Genomic DNA, 26,718 nt, shown 5'->3' with positions numbered 1-26,718 from the left:
TGATTGCTTTATCTGATAGCTGTGCGCTATGTTTTTTAATATAGCTATATCTATTACATCAGGACATCCGGTTGCTCCGTAATGTGTGGGTTCAGTGGGTCCTATTACTGTTATATTTCTTGAGGTGGTGTAAGAGTTGAGTATTCTTCCGTTAATATTTGAGTTTCTGCTATTCCAGACTAAATGTTTGGCATTAAAATCTCCGGCTATGATCACTGCTCTGCCTGTATTTAGCATCACATCTAAGTCAGATTCAAGAAGCTTTTTATTTGGGGGGCTGTAGGCTGCATATATCGTAATGCTGCTTGTCATTTCCATATGTATTTCTATTCCTGTAGTTTCCGTGTGTAGTTTTGGGGTTCGGCTATTGAATTATGTTTTATATTTCTTTTCACAAAGATGGCAGTGCCTCCACCTCTAGCAAAGCATCTGTGTGTACGGAAGTACTATAACTGTTGATTCTGATTTTGTCACTTGGACGAAGATGTGTTTCATTTATGAGGATGATGTCTGCTTGGGTTTCTGCTGCAAACTCCTGCAGCTACAAAACAAATGCACTGCGATCTAACGCCGATATTCGTTTGCGCTTGTCATTGCTATTGATACGAAACTTTCATTATTGGTGTTTGTTCGTGGTGAGGATGAAATATTTTTAATAAAGCAATTTTTAATATGTGAATTTATTTATTAATAAATTCGTTACTGATCAGGGGGAAAACATGTTTTTTTTTATATTTAAATTTTTTTTATATGCAGCATCCCCATTTTAAATTTTCACCAGCCGCCACTGGTCAAAAGTTAATTTAGTAAGTAAAGTATTACAAAATGCAAAAATTTTCATAGACGTAGCAACTAAGCATATTAAAGAGTTAGTGCACTACTTTGAAGAGCAGAGAATATCAGGATATGATAGCTGTTTTGAGATTGCTAAAGAACTGTCAAATCTATTAGAAATAGAAATTAAATTTAAAGAAAGTCGAGTACGTCGAAGAAAAGTATTTTTTGATTATGAAACGCCTAATGAATCACACATAGGTGATAAAGATAATTTTAGGATAAATTTCTTTTTTGTAATTTTAGATACTGCTCTATAATCTGTCAATAAGAGATTTGAATTGTATGAAATTCACGAAAAATCATTTGGATTTCTTTATGATATGAAATTAATAAGAAAAATGACAGAAAATTAATTAAAATTTTGCTGCAAACAGCTGTATCAAAAATTAAATACATTTATTGATGAATCTGAATTTTTACAATGAATTCATTATTTTTAGAAATATTGTTCCAGAAGATGCATCTATTAATATTTTAAAATTCATAATTGCGAATAATTTGTCGGATATTTATCCAAATATTACTACGACATTTAAAATATTATTGACCAGTCCAGTTACGGTCGCATCAGCAGAAAGGTTATTTTCCAAATTAAAATGAATAAAAACCTATTTGCGATCTTCTATGTCTCAAGAACATTTGTCGTCCCTGGCAATAATATCTATAGAGGAGCATGAAATTGCAATGAATTTAATTTTGATAGCGTTATAAATGATTTTATTGATAAGCGCATTAGGTTAAATAAAATTTAATATATTAAGATTTCTTTTAAATCTTATAAGTTGTTATACATATATTTCATTCTTTATAGTAAAAAGGGATATTTTTTTCATATTTTTATATTACTATTTATATTATTAAATAAATCATTGTTCTGGCGTATTTATATGATAATGCGTACTTACATAATAAAATAATATATCATGTATATACAAACACATTTATTTTTTAACTAATTTTTTCCCTTTACTTAAATTGATGCTAAAGAGCATACTTGTTTATTTATGGGCATAAATATTTTTCATATTTGATTTAATTAATTAATTAACAAGATATTCTTCCATTTAAAATTTCCATAAATGTTACTAACTTTCAGGGGCCCCGCTTTTCCATTTCGCACTTTTACATTTTGCGGGGCGCAAAATGTAGAAATGGGCCTGGGATAAGGAACCAGATGTCTAATCCATCGTGCAAGAACTGGTAACAGCTTTAAGGGCAGTAAATAAAAAGCATTAAGTGATAGGAATGCTAAGGAAATCTTCGGCAGTGGTTGGTTTTTCTTTTAATGTATATAACACCAAAGCTTCTTTTTTCCAGAGAATTGTATTTTCTCAAGCTCTTGATTCCTCCCGAAACTTGTAGATTTTGTACAAGTTTCGAGACAAGTAAGCAACATGTTTTACTTGTTCAATCAAATAACAAAGAATATGCATTATTTTTTAGTTTAAGAGCCCTTTCTTCATTGACCAGACAGAATATTTGTGGCAGGTCTATGGAATGTCCCCTATGATAATAGATTGAAGATCAGTGGGCTTTAAAAGGTAGCTGATAGGCGGAAAAAGAGAAGAGATGAGAGAAGCATATAAGTTATTAAAGGATTTTTATAGGACGGACACTAAAGACATTTTTCACTGCGTGGCAGGGATAGAGAGAATGAAGCGTCACCCATAGAAATTGTGTAAGATTCTGGTCAGCAAGGATGTTAGGACTAGATTTTTTTGTTTTTTTGAGGGGTGCAGAGGTAATTGTGGGTACTTCGACCATGAATGACTTTAAGGAGAAGTATGATAAGTTTTGTTTGAATAATAGATCTCCCTCGATGAGTCTTCTGATTCCATACAGATAGTCTATAATAATAATAATAAGGCCTATGTAGCCTAGTGTAAGTGGCGATTGTGTCCATAGCGCTAGGATGCAAAGCCGTTCAATTTGAATGTACTTGCTGACTTGAGGCACATTTTCTAATCTTTTGTTCGACCTGCTCCCGAGTCAGTCTATTTCTGCAACAGACAAACGGGGTTTTTTGTTCCCTGAACTCAAAAAATCGACCTTGAAACCCACACTGTTTTAGACAAAAAATATATTAAGTTAGAGTAAGATATCACGAGATGGCGGCACTTGTCAGCCATTTCTTAACCGTATGCTGTTTATAATTGGAGATAGTCTTGGGCCAACCATCTCTCTGACTGGTTTCTAGTAGAGACTGATCTGTCTGCTGTCTCCAAAATTTAGATAGAGCTAAAACTGCTTAGCTTATTTCCTATAGGAGGAAAGGAGTTAGCAGAATTATAATAAAAAAATTAATAATAATTTACTCAGCATCAAGATTTTGGTTATGAAACATGTACAACTTTTAAACAGGAGGTATAACATGCAGCTAATTCCTGATTAGTTTTTGATGGTCTGGAATAGCTCATGCCAAAGGTTTATTATTATTATTATTATTTTTATTATATGACGCCTCTAAGGAGTTTAAAGTCTCATCGATGGGGGGGGCACCTATTCTATAACTCTTAATCTTCACCCTTAATCCACTAAATACAGCAAACCTTTACTACCATCATCTACACCAACGCTATGTGCCACCACCACTACTAGTATTTTTTGTCTGTAAATTGTTTGTGTACTCAAGGCCGATGTGTCTGTATGCAGAAGGAAAACCCTGCTACCCCTGTATGAGATAGGCTAACTCGCCTGCAATTGAAAAATCCCCCTATTAAGATTCTCCTCATCAAAACGAGAATCGAACTTATTATTATTGTTATTACATAACACCTCCAGGGAGTCCAAGCATTCGAGGGAGGACACCTACTCCGCAACTCTCCATCTCTACCACTCAAATCCATCAACTACAACTACTTTCTTCATCTACAATAGCGCCATCCACCACCACCACCACCGCCAGTATTTTCACAGACAATCACAAACATCCATGTCCACCGCGGGATTCGAACCCGCAGCCTTTTGGCTGAAGAGCGGATACCTAACCACTCGGCCAACCAGGCTGGCAAATCGGCAAATCAAATGCCTTTTCCAATCGAAGGGAGCAACGTACCGTCGTTCTACTAATTGCTCTAAGGAGGCCATGTTTTGAATATTATTAACTGATTCTATATATTGGATTATTGGAAATTATATTGGAGAATTTTGTAAACTCCGTCCGTTTTGAAATTGTTATAAATTTCTAAACACAGTACTTTTTGTTTAGAAATACAGTCTGCAACAGACACACTGATATATTTCTTAAGTCATTTGCTTAAGGAAATATACTATTTCCTTAAGCAAATGACTATAAAATACTATGAATATTTATTATTCTTCAGCTAAATAGTTATTATTTACAATCATCTTTATTATTATGAATACTTTTTTCATTTATAGGTGTCTCTGAGAAGATGTTGGTTAGGTAACCTTAGAAACTACAAGGTTATTATTAGCAAGGAAAGAGTTTACTCGTTTTCGTGATATTCGGATGAAATGGTTTGTGTGATCCTTTCAGTGCATCGCGTTAGATAAACTGTTATTCTTCTTGTAAGCAAAATCTGTAAGTTACGTATTATGGGAGAGGAAACCCTTTCTTCGTTATCGGATGAATGGAATGTGTTAGATAATGAATTCAAAGAATTAGAGGTTAGTTGGTGAGGTTTTTAAATATGCAAGGTTACTGATGTTTAAACAAAACAATGGTTTTACTTTCTTTCACATCAGATTTGTTGGCTTCATTTCAGCCAAAAGTATCATACAATCGTGGAGCAATGATTTTATGTTTAATATACGTTATTAGTATTGCATGCTGTATTTAATAATTATATATTGGATGGCCCAATATAGCTTTTTCGTAACCACAAATGTACTTTATGAATACTCCCTAATGGTCATAAATATTCCTTACAAAAGCTCTCCAACAACAATTATGGCATATATTGTTATTTTTGGTCACTCAACCATTCGTGCTGATTATAAAAATACTCCGGTAGTAACCGAATTATGGTTCTGTCGATATATTGTACATTTTGAGACCTGGTTTCAAAAAGCTGGAGGGTATGAAATAGAAATCTGTATAGCGCAACAGTAGATGCGTTCACAGTTATAATATGTTACATTTGATACATTAGTTATGGAATTCCATTTGATACATCAAGAAATTAAGATTTATTTCAGTAAACATACTAACAGAAGTTACTGTAACATTAAGTATAGTTTCTGGGAAAATTCCCATGTTACTCCTCTTAAACACTATTAATATAATTACGGCTATTATAACCTGTTTTTGTTTAGGAGTGTCGCTTATTTTAATACATTGGCTAACATTACTCAAAAAAAAATACATATATATATTTTTAGGGCATTATGGGTGAGTATAGAAGGCAATTATGGCAGAATAAAAGAGGTGGAAAAATTTTGTACATACCTTGTTTTTGGTTCTATGATGCCTACCAATTACAAGATCCTGCTGAAGGTTGTTTATAAACGGGGGGGGGGGAGGAACATGGGGGTGTGTTTTGATGCAGGAAATAAGCTTGGAAACCTGGGTTACTATTAATAATATATATTATTATTTTGTTTAGGGCCGCATTTTTTGTGGGGGGGAAAACAAAGGGGAAGGGTATCCTTATGTGGAAACTGGGACAGGGGTTAACGGGGTCTGGACCGTTTCAGTCGTCATCTGACCATCATCAGTTTCTGACAAGGTTCCGATGATGGTCAGGCGATGACCGAAACGGTCCACACCCTGTTAACCCCTGTCCCAGTTTCCACATAAGGATACCCTTCCCCTTCATTCCCCCCACACACAAAATGCAGTCCTAAACAAAATAATATATATATATATATATTTATATATATATTATTAATAGTAACCCGGGTTTCCAAACTTATTTTCCATGTCAAAACACACCCCCATGTTCCTTCCCCCCTCCCCCCATTTATAAACAACCTTCAGCAGGATCTTGAAATTGGAAGGCATCATAGAACCAAAAACAAGGTATGTACAAAATTTTTTCACCTCTTTTATTCTGCCATAATTGCCTTCTATACTCACCCATAATGCCCTAAAAATATATATATATACCCCTTTTTTGAGTAATGTTAGCCAATGTATTAAAATAAGGGACACTCCTAAACAAAAACAGGCTATGATAGCCGTAATTATATTAATTACTGTAACATATTTTTGTAATATACACTGTAAGTTTGCTAATATAAACAATATAAGTTGGAACTAACATATCTCATATCCCATCTTCCCTTCTTGAGGCCATCATGGCCAAGAAATTGAGAAACAAAAATCACAAATGATTTATATATTTTAGAAAAATATTCAAGGCAAGATTGTTTTTCGGATTTGGTATGTGAATATGTTATGTCATATAATTACACAATGAGTTTTTAAATTCAATGTTTTGGTGGGAAGTTTCTCCTCTGTTTTAGCAGCATATCAAATAGTATGTTTTAGTGTATTACATAAAGTAGCAGTTTCACACTAAAAGATGAAATGGTTTCATGAACACTGCTGTTGTGTCATCACACAAACAAGAAATTGTACCTTCATTGACTCACGAGGACATGGAAATTTCAGTTATAAGGGTTAAAGATGCCTTGAGTTTAAATTGAATGGAGAATTGTTTTGGATTTTTATATTTTAAGTTGCAATTGGTGATATATAAATTCCATATAGGAATTCGACACACACACACATCCCATCTCTAATTGCATAAAATATTGAATATTGCAAATAGCCACCTCTATATTTCTATGAATTGCAGAATAATTAGTTCATTTTTGATTTAGTGAATCCACACCTCATTTAATTCAGTTGTAGAATTGAATCTTCTCTGGATTATAAAGCATCTGAAATTCTGTGTTTGTGTATATCGTTTTTTTTTTTTTTCTTAATCAGCCTTCCAAACAAGTAGTTTAATAATCTACTATGTTGGAAAGAGGTTAAGGAGAAGTAGCATCTTTTGATGTTTTTATTGAAGAGTTGAAGTTTGCAATTTGGAAAAAGCTGTGTGAGGAAGGCTTCCATAAAACAGGAACAGATAGATTGAAACTGCAGGGTTAGAAGTTGGTTTGGCAAGTTTTTAAAGCTGAACAGTAAATGATGTTGATGGTAGTAATTTCTTTGGAACAGTATTCATGAAAAGGAAGCAGAAGAACATCTGTGCAAAAGTGACTGGAATGAGTTTTTCAGAGATAGGACTTATAAGATAACCACACAGCTCTCTTTTGGGTAACATCAACCACTTTTACGGAGGGTTTTTGGTGTACTACCCTGATTGTGGGAACAATATTCTATTGTTGGGAGGATTTGGGATTTATAGTGTTAGCATTTTTACAGGTGAGAAATATGTTGACTGGAAAATGACATCAAGTGAATGGTATAGTGTATGGAAGATATTATTATTATTCATGACACCTCCAAGGAGTCTGAAGACTCATCGTGGGAGGACACCTACTGTACAACTCTGTCTCCACTACTACACCGAACGTCTACTACCAGTCACCTACATCAACTCCATCTACTGCCCACAACCATCACCACCACAGGTGATTTTTTTTTTCTCCCTTTTAATATGAACAAAATTAAAGTTATATTCCTTAAAACAGCACAGTGATAAATTAACCCTTCTCCTATGTTAAAATTTACTAGGATTTTCTCCATTAGTTTTTTTTTTATTGCATTGATATATGTTAAGCCATGATGTTTTAATTCAGTAATAAGTTCAATAGACAAGACCTGATCACACCCTGTTAAGAGTTTATATATGTATTGGTTTTACAAGTTGTATCAAACTAAGATGAAATACTAATTTTTCCTCATTCGACAGTTTTTCCATCACTTCCTTTTCTGTGATGAAATGTTTTTTATACATGATTCCTGGGATTAGTCAGGCACATTCTTTATTACATGTTTGTTAGGTAAATGTTTTAAGTTATATTGTCCTTGAAAATATATGTATTTTGTATATCAGTATTTGATGCTTAAAACAATGTCATTATGACAAGTTTCTCTGTAGTATAGTGGTTAGTATCCCCGCCTGTCACACAGAAGACTGGTGTTCGATTCCGTGCCGGGGAGTACTTTCTTTGTCGGCTTGGTTGGCTGAGTGGTTAGCGTATCCACTCTCCAGAAGGTTCCACTTGGTGGGTAGGAGATTATCTTAAAATGACTTGTCTCCCAAATTTTAGGTAAAAAATTAATATAACCATACTTGTTGGGGTTAGAGAAGTGTTATTGCTGCTTCTGTCTTCAAAAATGTTCTCTTTGACTTGTAATGTTTTTATATAGCATTATAGTTTGCTTCATCTCATGGAAGAAAACTGCTTGTGGTTTGCTAGTCCTAACTTTCATAATGCAATTTTTATTTATTTATTTATTTATTTATTTTTAATTTCTCTGAGGCAGATCTTGTCCATAATAGGCCAAGTTACAGCTATAGGGCATTTCTTACACTCCTGAATACGATGGAGAATGAAGTTTTTCCTTGAACAAATAAGGGTTACTCATTTGAGCTGTGGTTTGAACAGGGTGTGAAGGTTATATTTATTTAGTACTTTAGCAGATCTTTTCAGATGTACTCCAGGTGTAGGGAATAGGAATAGTTGTATTTTGGTTATGTGTATTTGGTGAGGAGGGGAGGGGTAATAGGAAAGAGCAGATTGTTTTTTTTATCTGTTTTATAAGGATTGTAACCATTACTCAGTACAAGCTAAACACTTGTACTGAGTAGTGAAGTTCTGTGGCAAGAACTGTGTCATTAGAACAAATAACCTCTCTGTGGATTGTTGTTTTAAAGAAATCTTATTGTTGGTTGAATGGTTGTGTGATTGTTCATTTATCTTCCTCTGTGTGTGTGTGTGTGTGTCTTTCTGTAAATAGAAAAAGATAATGAACTGTCTTTCAAATGTTGACTAATGTGTCAACATGGTTCGAAAGTGGGAAAAATGGAAAGAATGAATGAAAATGAGAGTTGGATGCATGGACCGAAAGTACAGAAACTCAAAAAGATGAATGAGTGCGAAGCGGGAGTCAAGAGTCCAAAAATTAGAAAGAATGAGTGATAGAGAGAATGTGGCGCAAAATTCGAAAGTTGAATTGGGTTGGATGAGGCAAGAGATGAAATGGATGAGGAGTGATATTAAGAAAATTCGGGTGAAAACAATTAAAACAAATCAAGTTGATACGAAAGATGAGCGAGTGGCGTTGTATGGCAATTCCATTATTAAAGGTGTGCTGGATGAGAGGATGCACAAGGTATGTTTTCCAGGCAGTAAAATGAGTAGAGTGATTGAGGCATTGGATATGAGGAGATAGCGAGCAAAGGAGTTGATGGTTTTAATAGATACGAATGACTTGACAGAAGACAAAGGGTACGTCAGAATGGATAACAGGTGGCTGCTTAGACGGATAAAAGAGACTAGTGTGACAAGAAGGGTAGTAAGTGTGTTGCCCAGGTATGACTATGGTGAGATGAGTGGAGAGCAAGGATTATGAATGATATGTTGGCTGAAATGTGTGAGGAGAGGGGAGTACAATTTGTAAATGTGTGGAATGAGTTTGAAGGACGAAGTGAACTGTATGGGAGCGATGGACTGCATTTGAGTGGTTATGGTGTGAGTCACTTGGAGAGACTTTTGCTGGAAAGTAGAGAAGTAAGTACAGAGAATGAATCAAATCAAGTGGGAAGTGATGTGGAAGAGCAGGAGAGTATAACAGGAGAGATTGAAGAGGTGGTTATGAATGAGGAAGTAAGTGGCACAAGCATGGAAAATGAGAGAATGGGTATGCACGATGAACAGGGAAATGGGGAGGCTCAGGGGTACACAGCGTGAGAAATGTGGATGCTCCAAGAGGATGTGAGAGCATCTGTAGACAGAAACGAATGGGATGACCTGGGATCAAGAGGAAACAGTTGGAATTGAAGAGGGTTCTAAAATGAATAAGCCGAAAGGTAAATGGCCCCAGTGTCGAACATGGAAAGATCACATCGAATGAGTGATATCAGTGGAACTAGCTGTAGATCCAGGAATGAGCTGTTGTGTTTATATACAAATGCTAAAAGTGTAAGAAACAAGGCAGATGAAATGGTTGCACTAATTGAGTCTGTTCACCCAAAAATTGTTGGAATAAGTGAGACATGGTTAGATGAGGACAACATCCTGACATGAATAGAGATGGAAGAGTATGTGTTTCGTGAGGATAGAAGGGGTAAAAAGGGAGGGGGAGTGCTATTGATGATAGAGAAAGGGTTATGTCCATATAAAGTAAAGATGCAAGAGGTAAATAGTGCCAGTGGGTTTGAGGCAGTATGGTGTGAGATAGAGGTGAATGGAATGAAATACTTGATCGGATGTTGTTATAGACCAGGAAATGTGGATGGTAGTGACTGAAATGTATAATCAAATTAGTCAAGCAAATAAAAAAAGAGTGATCATTATGGGTGATTTTAATTAAGGCACTATAGACCTGAATGATGAGATAGCAACTGGAAGTAAAGAAAATGAGTTTCTTGAGTTTTTGAGGGATAACTACCTCAGATAATATGTAACAGAGGGCACACAAGGATTGAGGATTTTGGATTTGGTCATCTCATCAGAGGATGTAATTATAAATGAAGTGTCAAATCACCCACCAATTGGTGAGTTACCATGAGGTGATTACCTGGGTGGTTGTCATCAGTGTGAGGGCCTCTGTAAGAAATGGGTATATGTGGAATTACAAGGGGGATGATTATGAAGAGCTCAGGAGACAGCTTGCAGGTGTAGCATGGAATGAGGAGTTAGCTGGAAAAGAGATCAATGCAGCTTGGGCAATTTTCAAAAACTATCTAGTAGATGCAATGTCTGAATGTATTCCAAGGATGAGTAGGTTAAATAAGGTGTGAAATGGATGAATAAAGAGATTAAGCATGCAATACAGAGAAAAAGGGCTTTATGGAGATAGCATAAGAGAAGTGGAAATAACCAATTCCATGAGGACTACAAAGACCAGGCAAGGAGGGTGACTTGGTTGTTGGGGGTAGCTAAAGAGAGATATGAGCAGCAGTTAGCTAATGAAGCCAAAAAGAATCCTAAGGAGTTCTTTCGATATGTAGCCAGCAAAAGAAAGAATGATTATGGAAGGATGATATTGATTGGAGAAAATGGTATAATGACAGCTGTTGCGGAATGTGTGGTGGAGATACTTAATGAGCAGTTCATAAAGGTCTTTCAATCTTGTGAATCTGACTTCATGGAGATATTGAGAGAAGTTGATGATGGGGAAGGGAGACTGTAAGTGAGCAAGAGGTGTTTGGGGAGTTGAGTAAACTAGATGTAAATAAGGCTGTGGGACTTGATAATATATCACCGTGTATTCTGAAGGAATGTGCCAGGGAGTTGACGCCGTCTGTGACATACTTTTTTAATACGAGTCTTGCACTGGGTCAACTTCCTAAGGAGTGGAAGGAGGACAAGATTGTGCCACTTCATAAAGGAGATGATAGAACTCAAGCATCAAACTATAGGCCTATCCATGTGTCAGATGTTGTAGTTTAGTTGTTGGAGAAGCTTGTGAGAACTAGGACTCAGAATTAGATTGACAACAATGGTATTATCTTTCGTGGACAGCATGGATTTACTAAAGGGAGGTCAGGTCATGTTTTAGTAATCAACTTACTTATTACAATAAGGTGACTGCTTCCATGGACAGAGGAGAAGGATACACAGAAATATACTTAGATTTCGCAAAGGCTTTTGATAGATTACTGCATGATAAGGCGATAGTCAAACTTGAGTGGATGGGGTTGAATATTAGATGTACATTGAATTGGAAACTGGTTATCTAATAGGTATCAATAAGTTGTGTATGGGGGAGTGATATCTAGGAAAAGGAAAGTTACTAGTGGTGTGCTTCAGGGGTCTGTTTTATGGCCATTGCTGTTTAATTTGTATATTAATGATATTGGTGAAGATTTTGATGGAGATATTCAGTTGTTTGCAGGATGATGCAAAGTTGGGACAAACTGTGAAGAGTAGAGAAGATGTTGTGACCTTACAAAAAGACTTGAATAAATTGAGTTTTGGGCACGGGAATGGAGATGTGAGTGCAATGTTGCAAAATATAAGGTTTTAAAATTTGGAAAACAAAAATGGGATTCAGAATTTATGCTTGGTGAGAATATATTGTTGGAGGTGGAGGAAATAAGAGATCTGGTGGTGATAGTGGATAAGGATCTGAAGTTTAGGGGACGTGTAGCCAGAATTGTGAAGACAACACAAAGGCTTCTGGGAGTGATGCAGAGGACACTCACTTATAGATGTAGAGAAATTCTTGTTCCATTGTATAGGGCATTGATTAGGCCACACATGGACTGTTGTGCCCTGATCTGGTCACCTGGTTTTCAGAAGGATGAAGAGATGTTGGAAAGGGTCCAGAGGTGACTAAGGTAGTTTCTAACCTCTGGAATGTCGAGTAGGAGGAAAGATTGAGAAGATGCAACTTGGCAAAGTCTGGTGGACAGGAGGAAAAGGGGAGATATGATAGAGACCTACAAGTTATTAAGGGGTTGTTATAGGATCAATGTTGGAGAAGTTCTACAGAAAATAGTGGGAGATCAGGGGAGAACCAGAGGTCATCCCTGGAAACTGTATAAAGAGAGTGTGAGTAGGGGAGTGAGAAGCAGGTTTTTTTCATGCAGAATTGTGAATGATTGGAATGCCTTGCCTGAGAGTGTGGTATCTGCAACGAATTTGAGTGTGTTTAAAGCATGGTATGATCAGCCGGACCTCCTAGATGAGTCTTTGACTCCATGGGGGCTTGGGTAAGAATAATAATAATAATAATAATAATAATGTGTCAAGAAATAGTCAGTTGATTATTTTTTTATTTTGTTTGCTGTCTAAATGTAAAATTCTTGTCCATGACATTGTCAGTTTGAAGAAAGTTACCTGGTTGCTTTTGATATTTCCAAGTGATTTAACTGGATATGGCATTGAGATCTTCTTACAGCTTTCCATCTTGTGGTCTCCTTCCTGTCCTTTTGATTGGATTGCAAGCTTTCATTGTGGTCATTTATTGCATAATATGGTGGACAGTTCCTTTTATCGGATTTACTTTTCACTATGGAATGTGCTCCACTCTTGTGCTCTTCTTCTTGTACATCAGTGACCTTCTCTCACCAACCCTTACTTATCCTTATCAGTAGTCTTACTGATGACAGTATACTCCATTCCTCTTTCTCATTTGAGAAACCTTGTAGTCCCCTGGCGACTCCAACTTCAAGATCTTCATAACCAATATCTTAAAATCTGATCTCACTATTCTTAAGTGGGGTGGAAGATAATTTTCAATGCTATCAGAACCCAATCTTGTTTTATTTGAGTGTAAGATCTTACTTAACTTCCACTTACTTTTAATAATGCTTCTGTTCCTGACAAGATCAATTTTTTCTTCTTGGATTGACTTTCACATTTAACTTATCTTGGCATAAACACATCACATCATATTCATAGCCTTAAAAAAACTTGGTAGTTTTCACTTTCTCTCTCTCTCGTTACTGACATTCCTTTAATTATGTGTAACACAACAAACTGTTGCTCAACATCCATACACAATTCATTGTGAATCATATTGCACCAACTTCTCATCTTCCTTCATTTCATCCACGTCTTTTTTTTTTTAAATAGTATGGAGAACATCCTTCTCTATACCATTTCTTCCTTCTCTATACCAGCCAGCCTGGTTGGCTGAGTGGTTAGCATATCCACTCTCCAGCCAAAGGGCTGTGGGCTCAAATCCCACCGTAGACATGGATGTTTGTGATTGTCTGTGGAAATACTAGTGGTGGTGGACGGTAGATGGTGTTGGTGTAGTTGCGGTTAGTTGTAGTTGTGGATTGAGTGGTGGAGACAGAGAGCTGTAGTGTAGGTGCCCTCCCTCAATGAGTCTGTGTACTCCCTGGAGGTATCACGTAATACCATTTTCCTTGATGAATACAACCCTAGCTCTTCAGAACACATTAACATTTTCTTGTCACTTGCTCACACATGGCATCAGTGTGTTATAGATTTTGTGATCTCTCATGAATGGGCTCATATTAAAAAAAAAAGGGGGGGTTTAAATTTGAATAGGACAACCTAATTGCTTATCAGCAACTAAAGCCATCTTATAACTTTTATGGATTTTGGGATTTATACTTTTTTTTCAGAGCATTCATTTAGTTATTATATGTAAATTATTTTTTAAATATACAATGTTTACAAAAAGCAAATACTAGTAATTCAGTTTATTTTACTATTTACATATCTATAATGTAAATCTTGAATTCTTAAATAGTTAAAATTTTGTCTATTTGTACATTATTGTGCTAATGTTAAAAATAGATTGCTAGATGAAAATTCAAAAATAGCTTGAGGAATGCTTTGTTATATATTAAAATATAGGTTCTTCAGAAAAAATACATAAAGACAAGTGAAGAGTTAATTAAGTTACAAGGACAATGCACGAAAGGCATAGAACATCAAAATTATCGTATGGGCCAAATGTTTCATTCTTTAGAAAGGCAAGTATGTTTTTTGGCAAAATTCATTTATCATTAGAATTTTGTTTGGAGATTATACATTGAAGAACCAATTCCTTATTTCGGGAAGGTCGTTTTTTTCAGAAGTACCAAAAATACACTTGAACTTGAACATACACATATCCTCATTATTTGTATTTTGGTTTTTGCCAAGAATGCTGCTAAAAGCCAGAATCAGTAATATGATTTGCAATCAAGATGCTCATGGTGAATTCAGCAAAACATAGTAATGAATTGACAGTGCATTGATATTTGCAATTTCACATTACCTTTCTTTGGTTTTTGCCAAGAATGCTGCTAAAAGCCAGAATCAGTAATATGATTTGCAATCAAGATGCTCATGGTGAATTCAGCATAACATAGTAATGAATTGACAGTGCATTGATATTTGCAATTTCACATTACCTTTCTTTGCTGTTGTTACATTAAGCATGTATAAATCATCATTCTCTGTATTTTCTTCAAATCATATTTTAAACATTGTTTTTTAATCCTCTGACTAGGGAAAAATTAGTTTGGATTGTTTATACAGTAAACTCTTGATTTAATGGACCCTGATTCAATGGACTTTGGATTTAACAGACATAATTTGACAAATAAATATCCTCAAGGGCGGGCTGACTTTAGTGAGTATGGGCATGGTAAATCTGAGGTACCTGATGCTAGACCATGCCTTACTTCATGTAATATACATCTGTTGTATTATTTGTAGACTGGTCCGTCCCCTTCTTTCTTCTCTTCTTCCCCCCCCCCCCCCCCCCCCCCCCCCCAATGCTATTAGAGTACTCAAGGGCTAATGGTGAATCTTTCCTATTTTGCTGTCATTTTGTCTTATGCAGCTATTGAAGGGGACAAGCTAGCCTCAATAGGTGCTGGTCCCAAACCCAGATAAATGGCGAGGGTTGACGTCAGGAAGGGCATCCGGTCGTAAAACTTCACTGCCAGCTCTAGCTGTGATCTAATGAGTGAAAAAGAAAGTGATTCAAGGGCTAGGACGTATCCCTTAGGCAATGCACAGCAACATCGCCCTACAGCTGTGAGAAATGGACAAGGGCTACCTCAAGGGCAGATGCAGGTAAAGAAGCAAGCCGCCCAGCAGGTGGAGAGGATGTTGGGAGTGGGAACATTGAATGTTGGAAGCATGACTGGAAAGGGAAGAGAGGTGGCAGATATGACGAGGAAGAGGAAGTTAGGCATTTTATGTGTGCAGGAGACAAGGTGGAAGGGGAAAAGGCGAAGGAACTGGAAAATGGGTATAAATTGTTCTACTCTGGAGCAAATAAAGCGGAAAGAAATGGTGTTGGAATTATGGTGTGTGGCAGAATGAAGGACGAAGTACTTGAAGTAGGTAGGAGGAACGACAGGATCATGCGAACGAAACTGGTGCTTGGAGAAGAGCAAATAGTCGTCTTATGTGTATATGCTCTGTAAGTTGGCTGTACAGCAAAGAAAGATGAGTTCTACAATGTGCTAGATGAAGAAATGAGGGAACTGGAAGAAATTGAGATGGTGATTGTCAGAGGAGACTTGAACGGACACATAGGAATGCAGAATAGGGACTCTGAAAGGGTGCACATCAGCCATGGAGTAGGAATGATGAACCACGAAGGAGAGAGGATTGTGGACTTTGCAGTAGTGTTTGATCTGGCAATTGTGAACTCGTTTTTCTACAAGAGGGAAGGAGATTTGATAACATTTAGAAGTGGTAACAACCGTTCACAAATTGACTACATTTTGATTAGAAGAAAACATCTTAAAGAAGTGACAAATTGTAAGGTAATCCCAACAGATCAAGTGGTGCAGCAACACTGGCTGCTGTGTGCAGACTTTAAAATATGATCGAAGATAAGAACGTTGGGAAGCCATGGGATGAAGACAATTAAGTGGTTTCGCTTAAAAGAAGAGATTGTGAGTAACTGTTTTAAGGAGAGGATGTTAGAGAGGATTTTGGATGGACTAGAAAGTGTACAAGATTGGTGAAGACATAATTCAAAAACAATTCTGAGCTTTGCAATCGAGGTGCTTGGTGAGACATCTGGAAAGATTAGAGAGCAGAAGGAGGATTGGTGGTGGAATAATAATGTACAAGAAGCAGTGATGGCTAAGAGGAAGGCAAACCAGAAGTGGGATGAGTCAAGAGTGGAAGAGGACAGAGAGGCGTACAAAGAGAGAAAGCAAGAAGCCAAGAGAGTTGTGGCACAGGCAAAGGCCATGGCATATCAAGATCTTTATGATCAATTAGAAACAAAGGAAGGACAGAGAAAAATTTCCCCACAAGCAAAATGTAGAAATAAAGCATCAAAGGACATCTTACATGTGAGGCAGTTCAAAGACTGGAGGAAGAGTATTATGGAGAGATGTGGATATAAGAAACAGATGGAGAATATACTTTGAAGGATTTTTGAATGAGGAAAATGCAAGGACTCACAGAGAAGATGGGCAGCCTTCTGAGGGGATGTTACAGAACATCAGTAGAGTGGAAGTGAAGGAGGCCATGAAGAAGATGAAGAATGGAAAATCGGTGGGCCCTGACAGGATCCCAGTGGAGGATGGAAGGCACTGGGGGAAAAAGGAATTGATCTGCTGTGGGACCTGTTCATGAAAGTTTGCCAACAGGAAATTATACCCGAGGAATGGAGGGAAAGTACTCTTGTCCCCATCTATAAGGGTAAAGGGGATGCACAAGACTGTAAGAATTACAGAGGAATAAAGTCGATGTCCCACACAATGAAAATCCTAGAAAGGGTTCTTGATGGAAGATTGAGGAAGGAGGTGGTGATTGCAAAGGAGCAATTTGGCTTCATGCCTGGTTGATAAACAAAAGATGCTATCTTTGGGTTACAGAAGATGATAGAAAAGTTTCGAGAGAAACAATGGGAGCTACATCTGAGGTTTATTGAGCTGGAGAAAGCGTACGATAGAGTGCCAAGGCAAGAAGTCTGGAGGTGTCTGACAGAGAAGAAAGTACTGGAGAAATATGTCAGATTGGTTTAGGAGATGTACAGAAATATGAAGACAAGAGTTTGGACCTGTCTGGGACAGACAGAAAGTTTTCAAGTGACAGTTGGCTTGCATCAAGGGTCAGCATTAAGTCCGTTCCTATATTGTGAATGGAGGTGGTGACAGAGGAGGTGAGAGAAGACGTGCCTTGGACAACATTGTATGCAGATGACATCTTGCTTTGTGCAGAGTCAAGGGAAGAAGTGGTAGCTAAACTGGAAAGCTGGAGGAAAGTACTGGAAGAGAGAGGTATGAGACTGAGCAGAAGTAAGACAGAGTATATGTGTTGCAATGGACGGTGGCCAGTAGACAGATCTGGAGCTGGAAGGAAATATCATCAGGAAGGTTAGGGACTTTAGATACTAACCTTCCTGATGACGTTTCCTTCCAGCTCCAACCTCTTGCAGTTCAACAATGGAAGAGGATGGAGAGGCTGAGAAGGAAGTGGGATACAGGATACAAGCGGAATGGAAGAATAAAATGTATCTTCCTCCAAATGCCACTTCTATAATACAGCTTATAGACCAGAGAGTCATTGTTGCCTGCAAGAGGTTATGGTTGTCTTGGAGAACAAAAAAACAATCCCAAAGAAGATACAAGAGAAGCCAAGATACTTCAAAATTTACGCCACGTCTGCCATCTTTAATTTTGCTGCCACTTGGAAGGAGATAAAGACTACAACATTGGCTAATGGCCGGACCAAGTTACTGAATAGGAGTGAACCAGAATATGATTTCAGAGGTTTTGAAACCTCTGATTTCCATGAAATTTTGATTTGAGCTGGTGATAATGTCAGTGAGAATGACATTGAACAGTGGCTAGATATCAACGAGGGCGACCCAGGCTACCAAATTCTCAGCCAGGAAGAGATTGCTGAAGATGTTCTATGGGACGATCAGGAGGTTGACAACAAGGAAGAAGAAGAAATGGTTCCAGCTGGTCTGAAACTATCGGGGGTTAGAGAACACATGGATGACATCATCTCGTTTATAGGTGCATCTTCAGATCCAGAGGTGATTGCTTATTATGAACATTTTTGGCAATTTTGATCGTTAATTATTAAGAAACAGTGTTAAAAGTGGAAAGCAACTTAAAAACTTAATTCTTTTTTCAAGCCCAATCCCCAGTAAAACGGTATTTACATAAAAATGCTCTCATTGAAATATATTAATACTGTACCACCGAAAGTGTTTTATTTTCAGTACTATTCCTAAGATTTGTGATTTAAAGGACTTTTGATTTTACGACAACCCTTATCCCCTAATAGTCCATTAAATTGAGAAACTTTTAAAATGTGTAGATTTTATTTTTGAATACTGAGAAAGTGACAAAGGAAAACCAAGATTCCTGATATATACCCTCAAGGGATGTACAGGATATGATAGTACTTCCCATATGATTAGTATTTCCCATAATGTAAAACACATCTCCTAGGAGATGTGTTTTTTCTACGAGTTGCTATGTGTTTTACTTTGCTACGAGTTGCCCTAGTTTGTACTACTATGTGCTTTGGCTTAGGCTAGTAATCGCCAATACTTTTATAGTTTAATATAATGTATTCGGCATGAAACTCTTTAATTCCGATCTTTGAGTTTCTTGTTCAGTTTTAAAACAATGTGGGATTTAATATCCCCTTAATTTAAAATAATGTTACATCGCCAAAATGAAGCCTATTGGCTCTTTATATTTAAGTAACTTAATGGGTGCATCTTTTTGACAACTCGTATAGCAAAGTATATAAGTTCTTTTCACTATACCCTTGGTATTAATTTGGTCTAACTACTCACTGATGAGACCTCAATAAAGGTCGAAACTGGTCTGGGTGGTGACCTTTCACCATAATGTATAACATCATACATCTCCTAGGAGATATGTTTTACATTATGGGAAATACTAAGAATAGTGACCAGAGCTTTACCAACCTTTGCCACGAGTTGCCCTAGTTTGTACTATGTACTACGTGCTTTAGCTTACACTGGTAGTCGCTGATACTTTTATAGTTTACTGTACTATATTCTGCATGAAACTGTTTGATTCCAATCTTTGAGTTTCTTACTCGGTTTTAAAACAATTGGGGATTTAATATCCCCTTAATTTAAAATAATGTTACATCACCGAAATGAAGCCTATTGGCTCTTTATATTTAAGAAATTTATTTTCTATGTTCTTGCGAAAGTCCTCCCATGACTTTTTTAGCTAGTTTTGCACAGTGTTTAGCTTTCTTACATTTGTCTCTGTATTCTCTAAGAGCACAAACTGACTTATTTGCAGGAACTTTTGTTATGCTTTCTTCTTTAACTTCCTGTGTCCACCATGGAGTTCTGATTTTTCTATCCTTGCAGACAACATCACCACATGCCTCTCTGGCTTAATCAATCAGAGTTTTCATCGAGGATTGCCACTGAATCTCCAAGGTTTGATTCTTGTTCTCGAACGCTTTCATTTTTTCTTCAATAATCTTTGTGTATTTTAGTCTACAGTTCACATCTGTGAGTCAACTTTTATTCGCTTTAAAACTTTCTTACGTGCTATTCTTTTCAATATGAAATTCAATTTTATCCTGCTCAAGACTAAATAGTGATCACTTCCAATTTCGAATTCTCTGTACAATCTAATGTCCTGCACAAAGGAGAAAACATCACTATCAACAATAACATAGTCAATGAGACTTTTCTTATTCCTTGCCTCTTCTCTCGATGTGAATTTGTGCACATTTTTATGTTGGAACATGGTGTAAGTAATAACAATTCCATGTCCTGAGCAGAAATCCAACAGGTATTTGCCATTATTATTAGTTTTGTTCTTTTTTTCTCCAAATTTTCCCAAAATATTTTTGTATGCCTGACAATCATTTCCTACGCTTAGATCCACAACAAGGACCAACTTTTCCTTTTTCGTTGCGTCAGTTGCTTTCTCTAAAGCCTCAAAAAATTCCTCCACTTCTTCCTTAGTAGATCGTTTTGTGGGACCATAAGCACAAATAAGTCTCACTGTCCAGTTCCCCATTCTCATATTTGTCCACATCACTATACTCGAGACTGCCTATCATTCAAGAAGATTAGCCGTGTTAGTGTTGAATGCTGTGGCTACTCCTTCTTTTTTTCACCAGGTAGATACCCTGTTGGGTATCAACCTGCGAAAACGATGGGGCTGCTTTGTTTAACTGGGCGACACCCCAGCTGGCATGACATTTTGTCATGTTTTATCATCATTTTGTATTTTGGTTTAAGCCAATAAGAATACAATTTGGTCAGCTAAATCTCAAATTGCCAGCCCATCCTCGTTTGTTCAGTGTCCAGGTAGATACCCAACAGGGTACACCACGAGTAGATAAGGATTGGACATTAGGTGTGAAGCCCTGGTTTGGTTCTCCACATTCATTTAAAGGCTATGCGGAGGCCTCCTCTCAGTTATACAGCTTTGACACTTAACCATCCCTTCTTTCTAATGTTTAAAAAGTAATTCAATTCAGATGCTGGTTGTTACTCAAAACTGCAAAACTATTCATGGTAATTAATAATATTATGGAAGTTTCTGAAATTCTGCAAGTTTTTTTTTTTTTTAAGTAGAGCAAATGGTTTAAATTTTTTTCTTTTCTTCGTCTTTTTTTTATTATCGTTTTTGATCATTTGGAAAACAATTTACAGCCCTTAACACATCATTGTGAGGACACATGCACTAGCTCTTGGAAATGTAAAAAACATAATTTTGAAAATTAAATTTAGTACAATAAGTATTGAGAAGAAACATTGGTTAGCCATTTGCTTGGTTTTATTATATCATGAATAGGATACAAGTAAAGACATTCAGTTTACAGTTAACTTGTACTTTAGCAGACACTGATATAGTAAACTAGACACATGATCCCAATAGTATCACTGTTATTCTAAAATAAACTTACTATAAGAAATTTAAAGTAAATAGTATAGGGAGGTTATTATCTCTCTTTATAACATCGCATCTAAGTAACATGCGGACCCTGCATAGGAAGCGGGAATAACGTGTAGCGAAAGAAGAAGATTATCCCTCTTTATAAGGCTATGATTCAGCATGTTGACTACTGTGCACAGATTTGGCCACCTGTGTTTCTTAGGATTGGGAGGTGATGGAGAGGATCCAGGGAAAAGTAACCAGGCCGGTGACAGGTCTGTGGAATGCTCCCTTTGAGGGTGTATGGGTTGCTTGAGATGGTTCATTTGAGGCTGTCTGATGTGAGATAGAGGCCAATAGGACAAAAAATATTAAGTGCTGTTGTAGACTGGGGGGGGGGGGAAGGAGGTCCACAGGAAGATGTAGATGCCATGTATCAGTAGATTAGCACAATAAATGCAGGCTAAACAATTATTATGGGAAACTTTTACTATGGAGACATGATTGGAGGGAGGGTGGAAACGGGCATGGCAAGAAGGAAGTGGAATTTACATTTTTGTTAAGGGATAAATATGAAACAACATGTTATAGAGGGGAGAAGGGCGAGAGTGTTGGATCTGATCATAGCATCAAAAGATATATCCATAACCAAGGTAGACTCTTGCTTCATTTGGGAAGATTGACCATGCAGTCTTGTTCTGGGAAGTTGCCGAACAGGTGGAATTCTCTTGAAGAAAGATTTACTATAAAGCTGGAAATTATGATGAATTTTGGATCATCTTGGAGCATTGCCATGGCTTGAGAAGCTACAAACAAAGGATGTCAGTAGTGCATTGGAAGTGGTCAAAAATTGTTTGAGAGAAGCAGTATCAGACTGCATGTCCATGGTTAGGAGAATAAACCATGTGGGAATTAAGTGGATGAGCAGAGATATAAAGCAAAAGCGGGGGGAACCAAAAAAAAAACACAACACTGTGGAAGGAATATAAAGAAAAAAGGTGATCAGCATGCTCATGAACAGTACAGAGTGGAAGCAAGAAGGATAACTACTTTGGTAAGAAAGGTCAAATCAGATTCAGAGAAAATTAGCTAAGCAGGCCAAAGAAATAGTGGCATTTTTATGCTTTTGTACTAATGCCAGGAGTATCCAGAATAAAGGAGAGGAATTGGTGGCACTGATAACATCAGCCTAGCTAAAGATTATTGGGATCACTGAGACGTGGTTGACAGAAGAGGATACAATAACAAGAATAGAAGTAGCAGGATACAGCATTTTTCGGCAGGATAGAAAGGGAAAGCGTGGTGGTGAAGTACTGCTTATCATAAGTGACGACTTATGTCCTCTAAGAGCGGAGGCTTTGGAAGGCATTGACACTAATGATTTTGAAATCATATGGTGTGAGGTAGAGATAGGCAAGATGGGATATTTAGTGGTGTGTTGCTGCAAACCAAGGAGCACAGAGGGTGGGGACCAGAAGATGTTTAGACAGTTGAGCTTGGCAAGTGCAAGAAGAATGATTGTTATGGGAGATTTTAATTACAGCAGTATAAATTGGGGAGAGGAAGATGCATATGGTAATAAGGGAATGGAATTTCTAGAATGCTTGAGGGACAAATGTCTTAGGCAACATGTAATAGAAGGAACATAAGGTTCAAGAGTTTTGGATTTGGTCATTGCATCAGAAGGTCGATAATAACTGAGATTGCATCTCTCCCACCAGTTTGGAGAGAGAGTGACCATGTGGTTTTGACTTGAAAGATGAATAGACATGCAGAAGTATCAAAGAGACGATAACATATGTGGAATTATAAGGCAGGTGATTATAATAGTCTTAGACATCAACTTGGGGAAGTTTCATGGACAGAGGAATTGAAAGGCCAGAATATCATTAGTGCTTGGGAAATTGTGAAGGAATATTTGTTAGCAGCAATAGTAAGCTGTATTCCACATGTGAAGAGGAGGACACAATTTGGTGTAAAGTGGATGACAAACAATATTAAACAGGAGCTGCCTGTAAAAAAGAGGCTATGGAAGAGATATAAGGAGATGGGTGGAGAGCAGATTCATGAAGAATATAAGACTCAGTCCAGGAGAGTGACTAGTATGGTAAGGAAGGCAAAATCGGAATATGAGAAGAGATTGGCACTAAGATCTAAAGAAAATACTAGGGAATTTTTTAGCTATATGGGCAGTAGAAGGAGATATGATTGTGGAAGAATGACATTGTGGGATAAAAATGGGAATAGAGTGACTGATGCAGGGGACATATTGGAGTTGTTCAATGATACTTTATTGGAATATTTCATCCTGGAGGAGTAAATTTTAATACTAGAGTGATAGCGCAGGTTCGAGGTTAGAAGTGCAGGAGGAGAGTGTGTTCCAGATGCTGAGTACTCTGGATATCAGTAAAGCTGTGGGACTGGATGGTATTTCACCATGAGTTTTGAGAGAATGTGCTCAAAAACTGACAGCTCCTTTGACCTGACTTTTCAATGAAAGTCTGGCTACGGGAAAGTTGCCCAGGGAATGGAAGAAAGGTAAGATAGTGCCATTGCATAAGGGTGGTAGCAGACTGGAAGTGTCTAATTATAGGCCAGTTTGTGTGTCATCAGTAGTTAGGAGAAATTAGTGAGGGACCGTATACAGCATTGGGCAGATGAGGGTAATGTTATCTGTGAGAATCAACATGGATTTGTGAAGGGGTGCTCTTGTTTCAGTAATATGCTAGCCTTTTATAATAAAGTTACAAGAGCAGTAGATGAGGGAAATGGCATATACTGCCATTTTCTTGAATTTAGCGAAGGCATTTGACAGGGTACCACATGATAAGCTGATATTTAAGTTGCAGCACATGGGTCTGGATGTCAGGTTGGTCAACTGGATTCAGGATTGGCTGTCTGATAGGTATCAGAGTTGTGTATGGTGGGGCAGTTTCAAGGAGGCAGAGGGTTATTCTCGTAGACAGGCTTATACGTTGGTTATGCATTACTAAATCACTTAAGGAATTGACAATGTAGATAAGAATAGAAATTAAATAACACTTTAATAAATATTTCCGATATTTCGGCAACAAGAAAGGCACGTGCACGTAGGCACTACAACACAGTAACTGAGAGTGAAGTGATGAAGCTATTGTTCTCCTAAAAGTCCTGATGGTGTCCCCTAGCAGGCTAAGTAGGTGTTCTTGCTGTTGGGCTGAAGATCTGCTGATGTAAGCCTCCCAAATTTGGGGCAGTCTCATACAACCAAATTAGCTGAGGTTTGGAGAATTTCTTAGGGCTGAGACTGATTCCATGAATAGTCTTTCGAATTTGTATTTGCTACGTTGTATTACTGTAGCTTTATTATTATTATTATTATCATCCCAAGACCTCATGGAATCAAAGACCCATCTGGGAGGTTCTTTTATCCCACACACATCTCATCATACCGTGTCTTAAACACACTCAAACTCCTTGCAGACACCACACTCTCAGGCAAAGCATTCCAATCATTCACAACTCTGCATGAAAAAAACCTGCTTCTCACTCCCCTACTCACACTCTCTTTATACAGTTTCCAGGGATGACCTCTGTTTCTCCCCTGATCTCCCACTATTTTCTGTAGAACTTCTCCAACATTGATCTTATAACAACCCCTTGCCAACTTGTAGGTCTCTATCATATCTCTCCTCTTCCTCCTCTCCACCAGACTCTTCAAATTACATCTCAATCTTTCCTCATACTCACCATTCCAGAGGTCAGAAATTACCTTAGTCAGTCGCCTTTGAACCCTTTCCAACATCTCTTCATCCTTCTGAAAACCTGGTGACCAAATCAGAGCACAACAGTCCATGTGTGGCCTAATCAATGTCCAATACAATGGAACAAGAATTTCCCTACATCTATAAGTGAATGTCCTCCGCATCATTCCCAGAAGCCTTTGTGTTGTCTTCACAATTTTGGCTACTTGTCCCCTAAACGTCAGATCCTTATCCACTATCACCACCAGATCTCTTATTTCCTCTACCTCCAACAATATATTCTCACCAAGCATAAATTCTGCATCCCATCTTTCTTTTCCAAATTTTAAAACCTTACATTTTGCAACATTGAACTACCATGTCCAATTCCGTGCCCAATCACTCAATTTATTCAAGTCTTCTTGCAAGGCCACAGCATATTCACTACTCTTCATGGTTTGTCCCAACTTTGCATCATCCTGCAAACAACTGAATATATCCATCCAAATCCTCGCCAATATCATTAATATACAAGTTAAACAGTAATGGCCCTAAAACAGACCCCTGAGGCACTCCACTAGTGAATTTCCTTTTCCTGGATATTGCACCCCCCATTCACAACTTGTTGATACCTATCAGATAGCCAGTCTCCAGTCCAATGCACTAATCTAATATCCAACCCCATCTGCTCTAGTTTGACTGTCAACTTATCCAAGTGCAAGACTTGCATTAAAAAAAATATGCCAAGGCGTGTCAACTCCCTGGCACATTACTTCAGAATACACGGTGATATATTATCAAGTCCCACAGCCTTATTTACATCTAGTTTACTCAACTCCCCAAACACCTCTTGCTCACTTACAGTCAGTCTCTCCTCCCCATTATTAACTGCTCTCAATCTCTCCATGAAGTCACATTCACAAGATTGAAAGATCTTTATGAACTGCTCATTAAGTATCTCCACTACACATTCCGCAACAGCTGTCATTATACCATTTTCTCCAATCAATATCATCCTTCCATAATCATTCTTTCTTTTTGCTGGCTACATATCGAAAGAACTCCTTAGGATTCTTTTTGGCTTCATTAGCTAACTGCTGTTCATATCTCTCTTTAGCTATTCTCACAACCAAGTCACCCTCCTTGCCTGGTCTTTATAGACCTCATAGAATTGGTTATTTCCATTTCTCTTATTCTGCCTCCACAATGCCCTTTTCTCTGTATCTTAATCTCTTTATTCATCCATCTCACATCTACCTTATTTAACCTTCTCACCCTTGGAATACATTTAGACATTGCATCTACTAGATAGTTTTTGAAAATCCCCCAAGCTGCATTGATCTCTTTTCCAGTTAACTCCTCATTCCATGCTACACCTGCAAGCTGTCTCCTGAGTTCTTCATAATCATCCTCTTTGTAGTTCTACATGTACCCTTTTCTCAAAGGGGTCCTCGCACTGCTAGCAACCACCCAGGTAATCACCTCATGATCACTCTCACCAACTGGTGGATGATTTGACACCTCATTTATAATTGCATCCTCTGATAAGATGACCAAATCCAAGATCCTTAATCCTCGTGTGCCCTTTGTTACATACTGTCTGAGGTAGTCATCCATCAAAAACTCAAGAAACTCATTTTCTTTTCCAATTGCTAATTCATCATTCCAGTCTATGTTGCCATAATTAAAATCACCCATAATGATCACCCTTTTCTTATTTGCTTGGC

The 26,718-nt window shown here is 37.5% G+C and overlaps 1 protein-coding gene across 2 annotated transcripts in view; it reads left to right on the top strand.

The window, feature by feature from the left end:
- Positions 1-4,285: 4,285 nt before the first annotated feature.
- Positions 4,286-26,718, top strand: part of LOC150102022 (transmembrane protein 120 homolog) — a 208,996-nt gene continuing 186,563 nt past the window's right edge. For both annotated transcript variants that reach the window (XM_090400395.1, XM_090400394.1), the window contains exons 1-2: positions 4,286-4,467; positions 14,263-14,381. In XM_090400395.1, the coding sequence (XP_090256521.1) occupies positions 4,396-4,467; positions 14,263-14,381 (191 nt within the window). In that variant the 5' untranslated portion in view covers positions 4,286-4,395. The remainder of the gene's footprint in view (positions 4,468-14,262; positions 14,382-26,718) is intronic.

Source organism: Typopeltis vanoorti, chromosome 11 (genome assembly GCF_054136105.1).
Source record: "Typopeltis vanoorti isolate ZY-2024b chromosome 11, IOZ_Tvanoo_1.0, whole genome shotgun sequence".
NCBI classification, from domain to species: Eukaryota; Metazoa; Arthropoda; class Arachnida; order Uropygi; family Thelyphonidae; genus Typopeltis; species Typopeltis vanoorti.
This window is presented reverse-complemented; position numbering and strand designations above follow the sequence as displayed.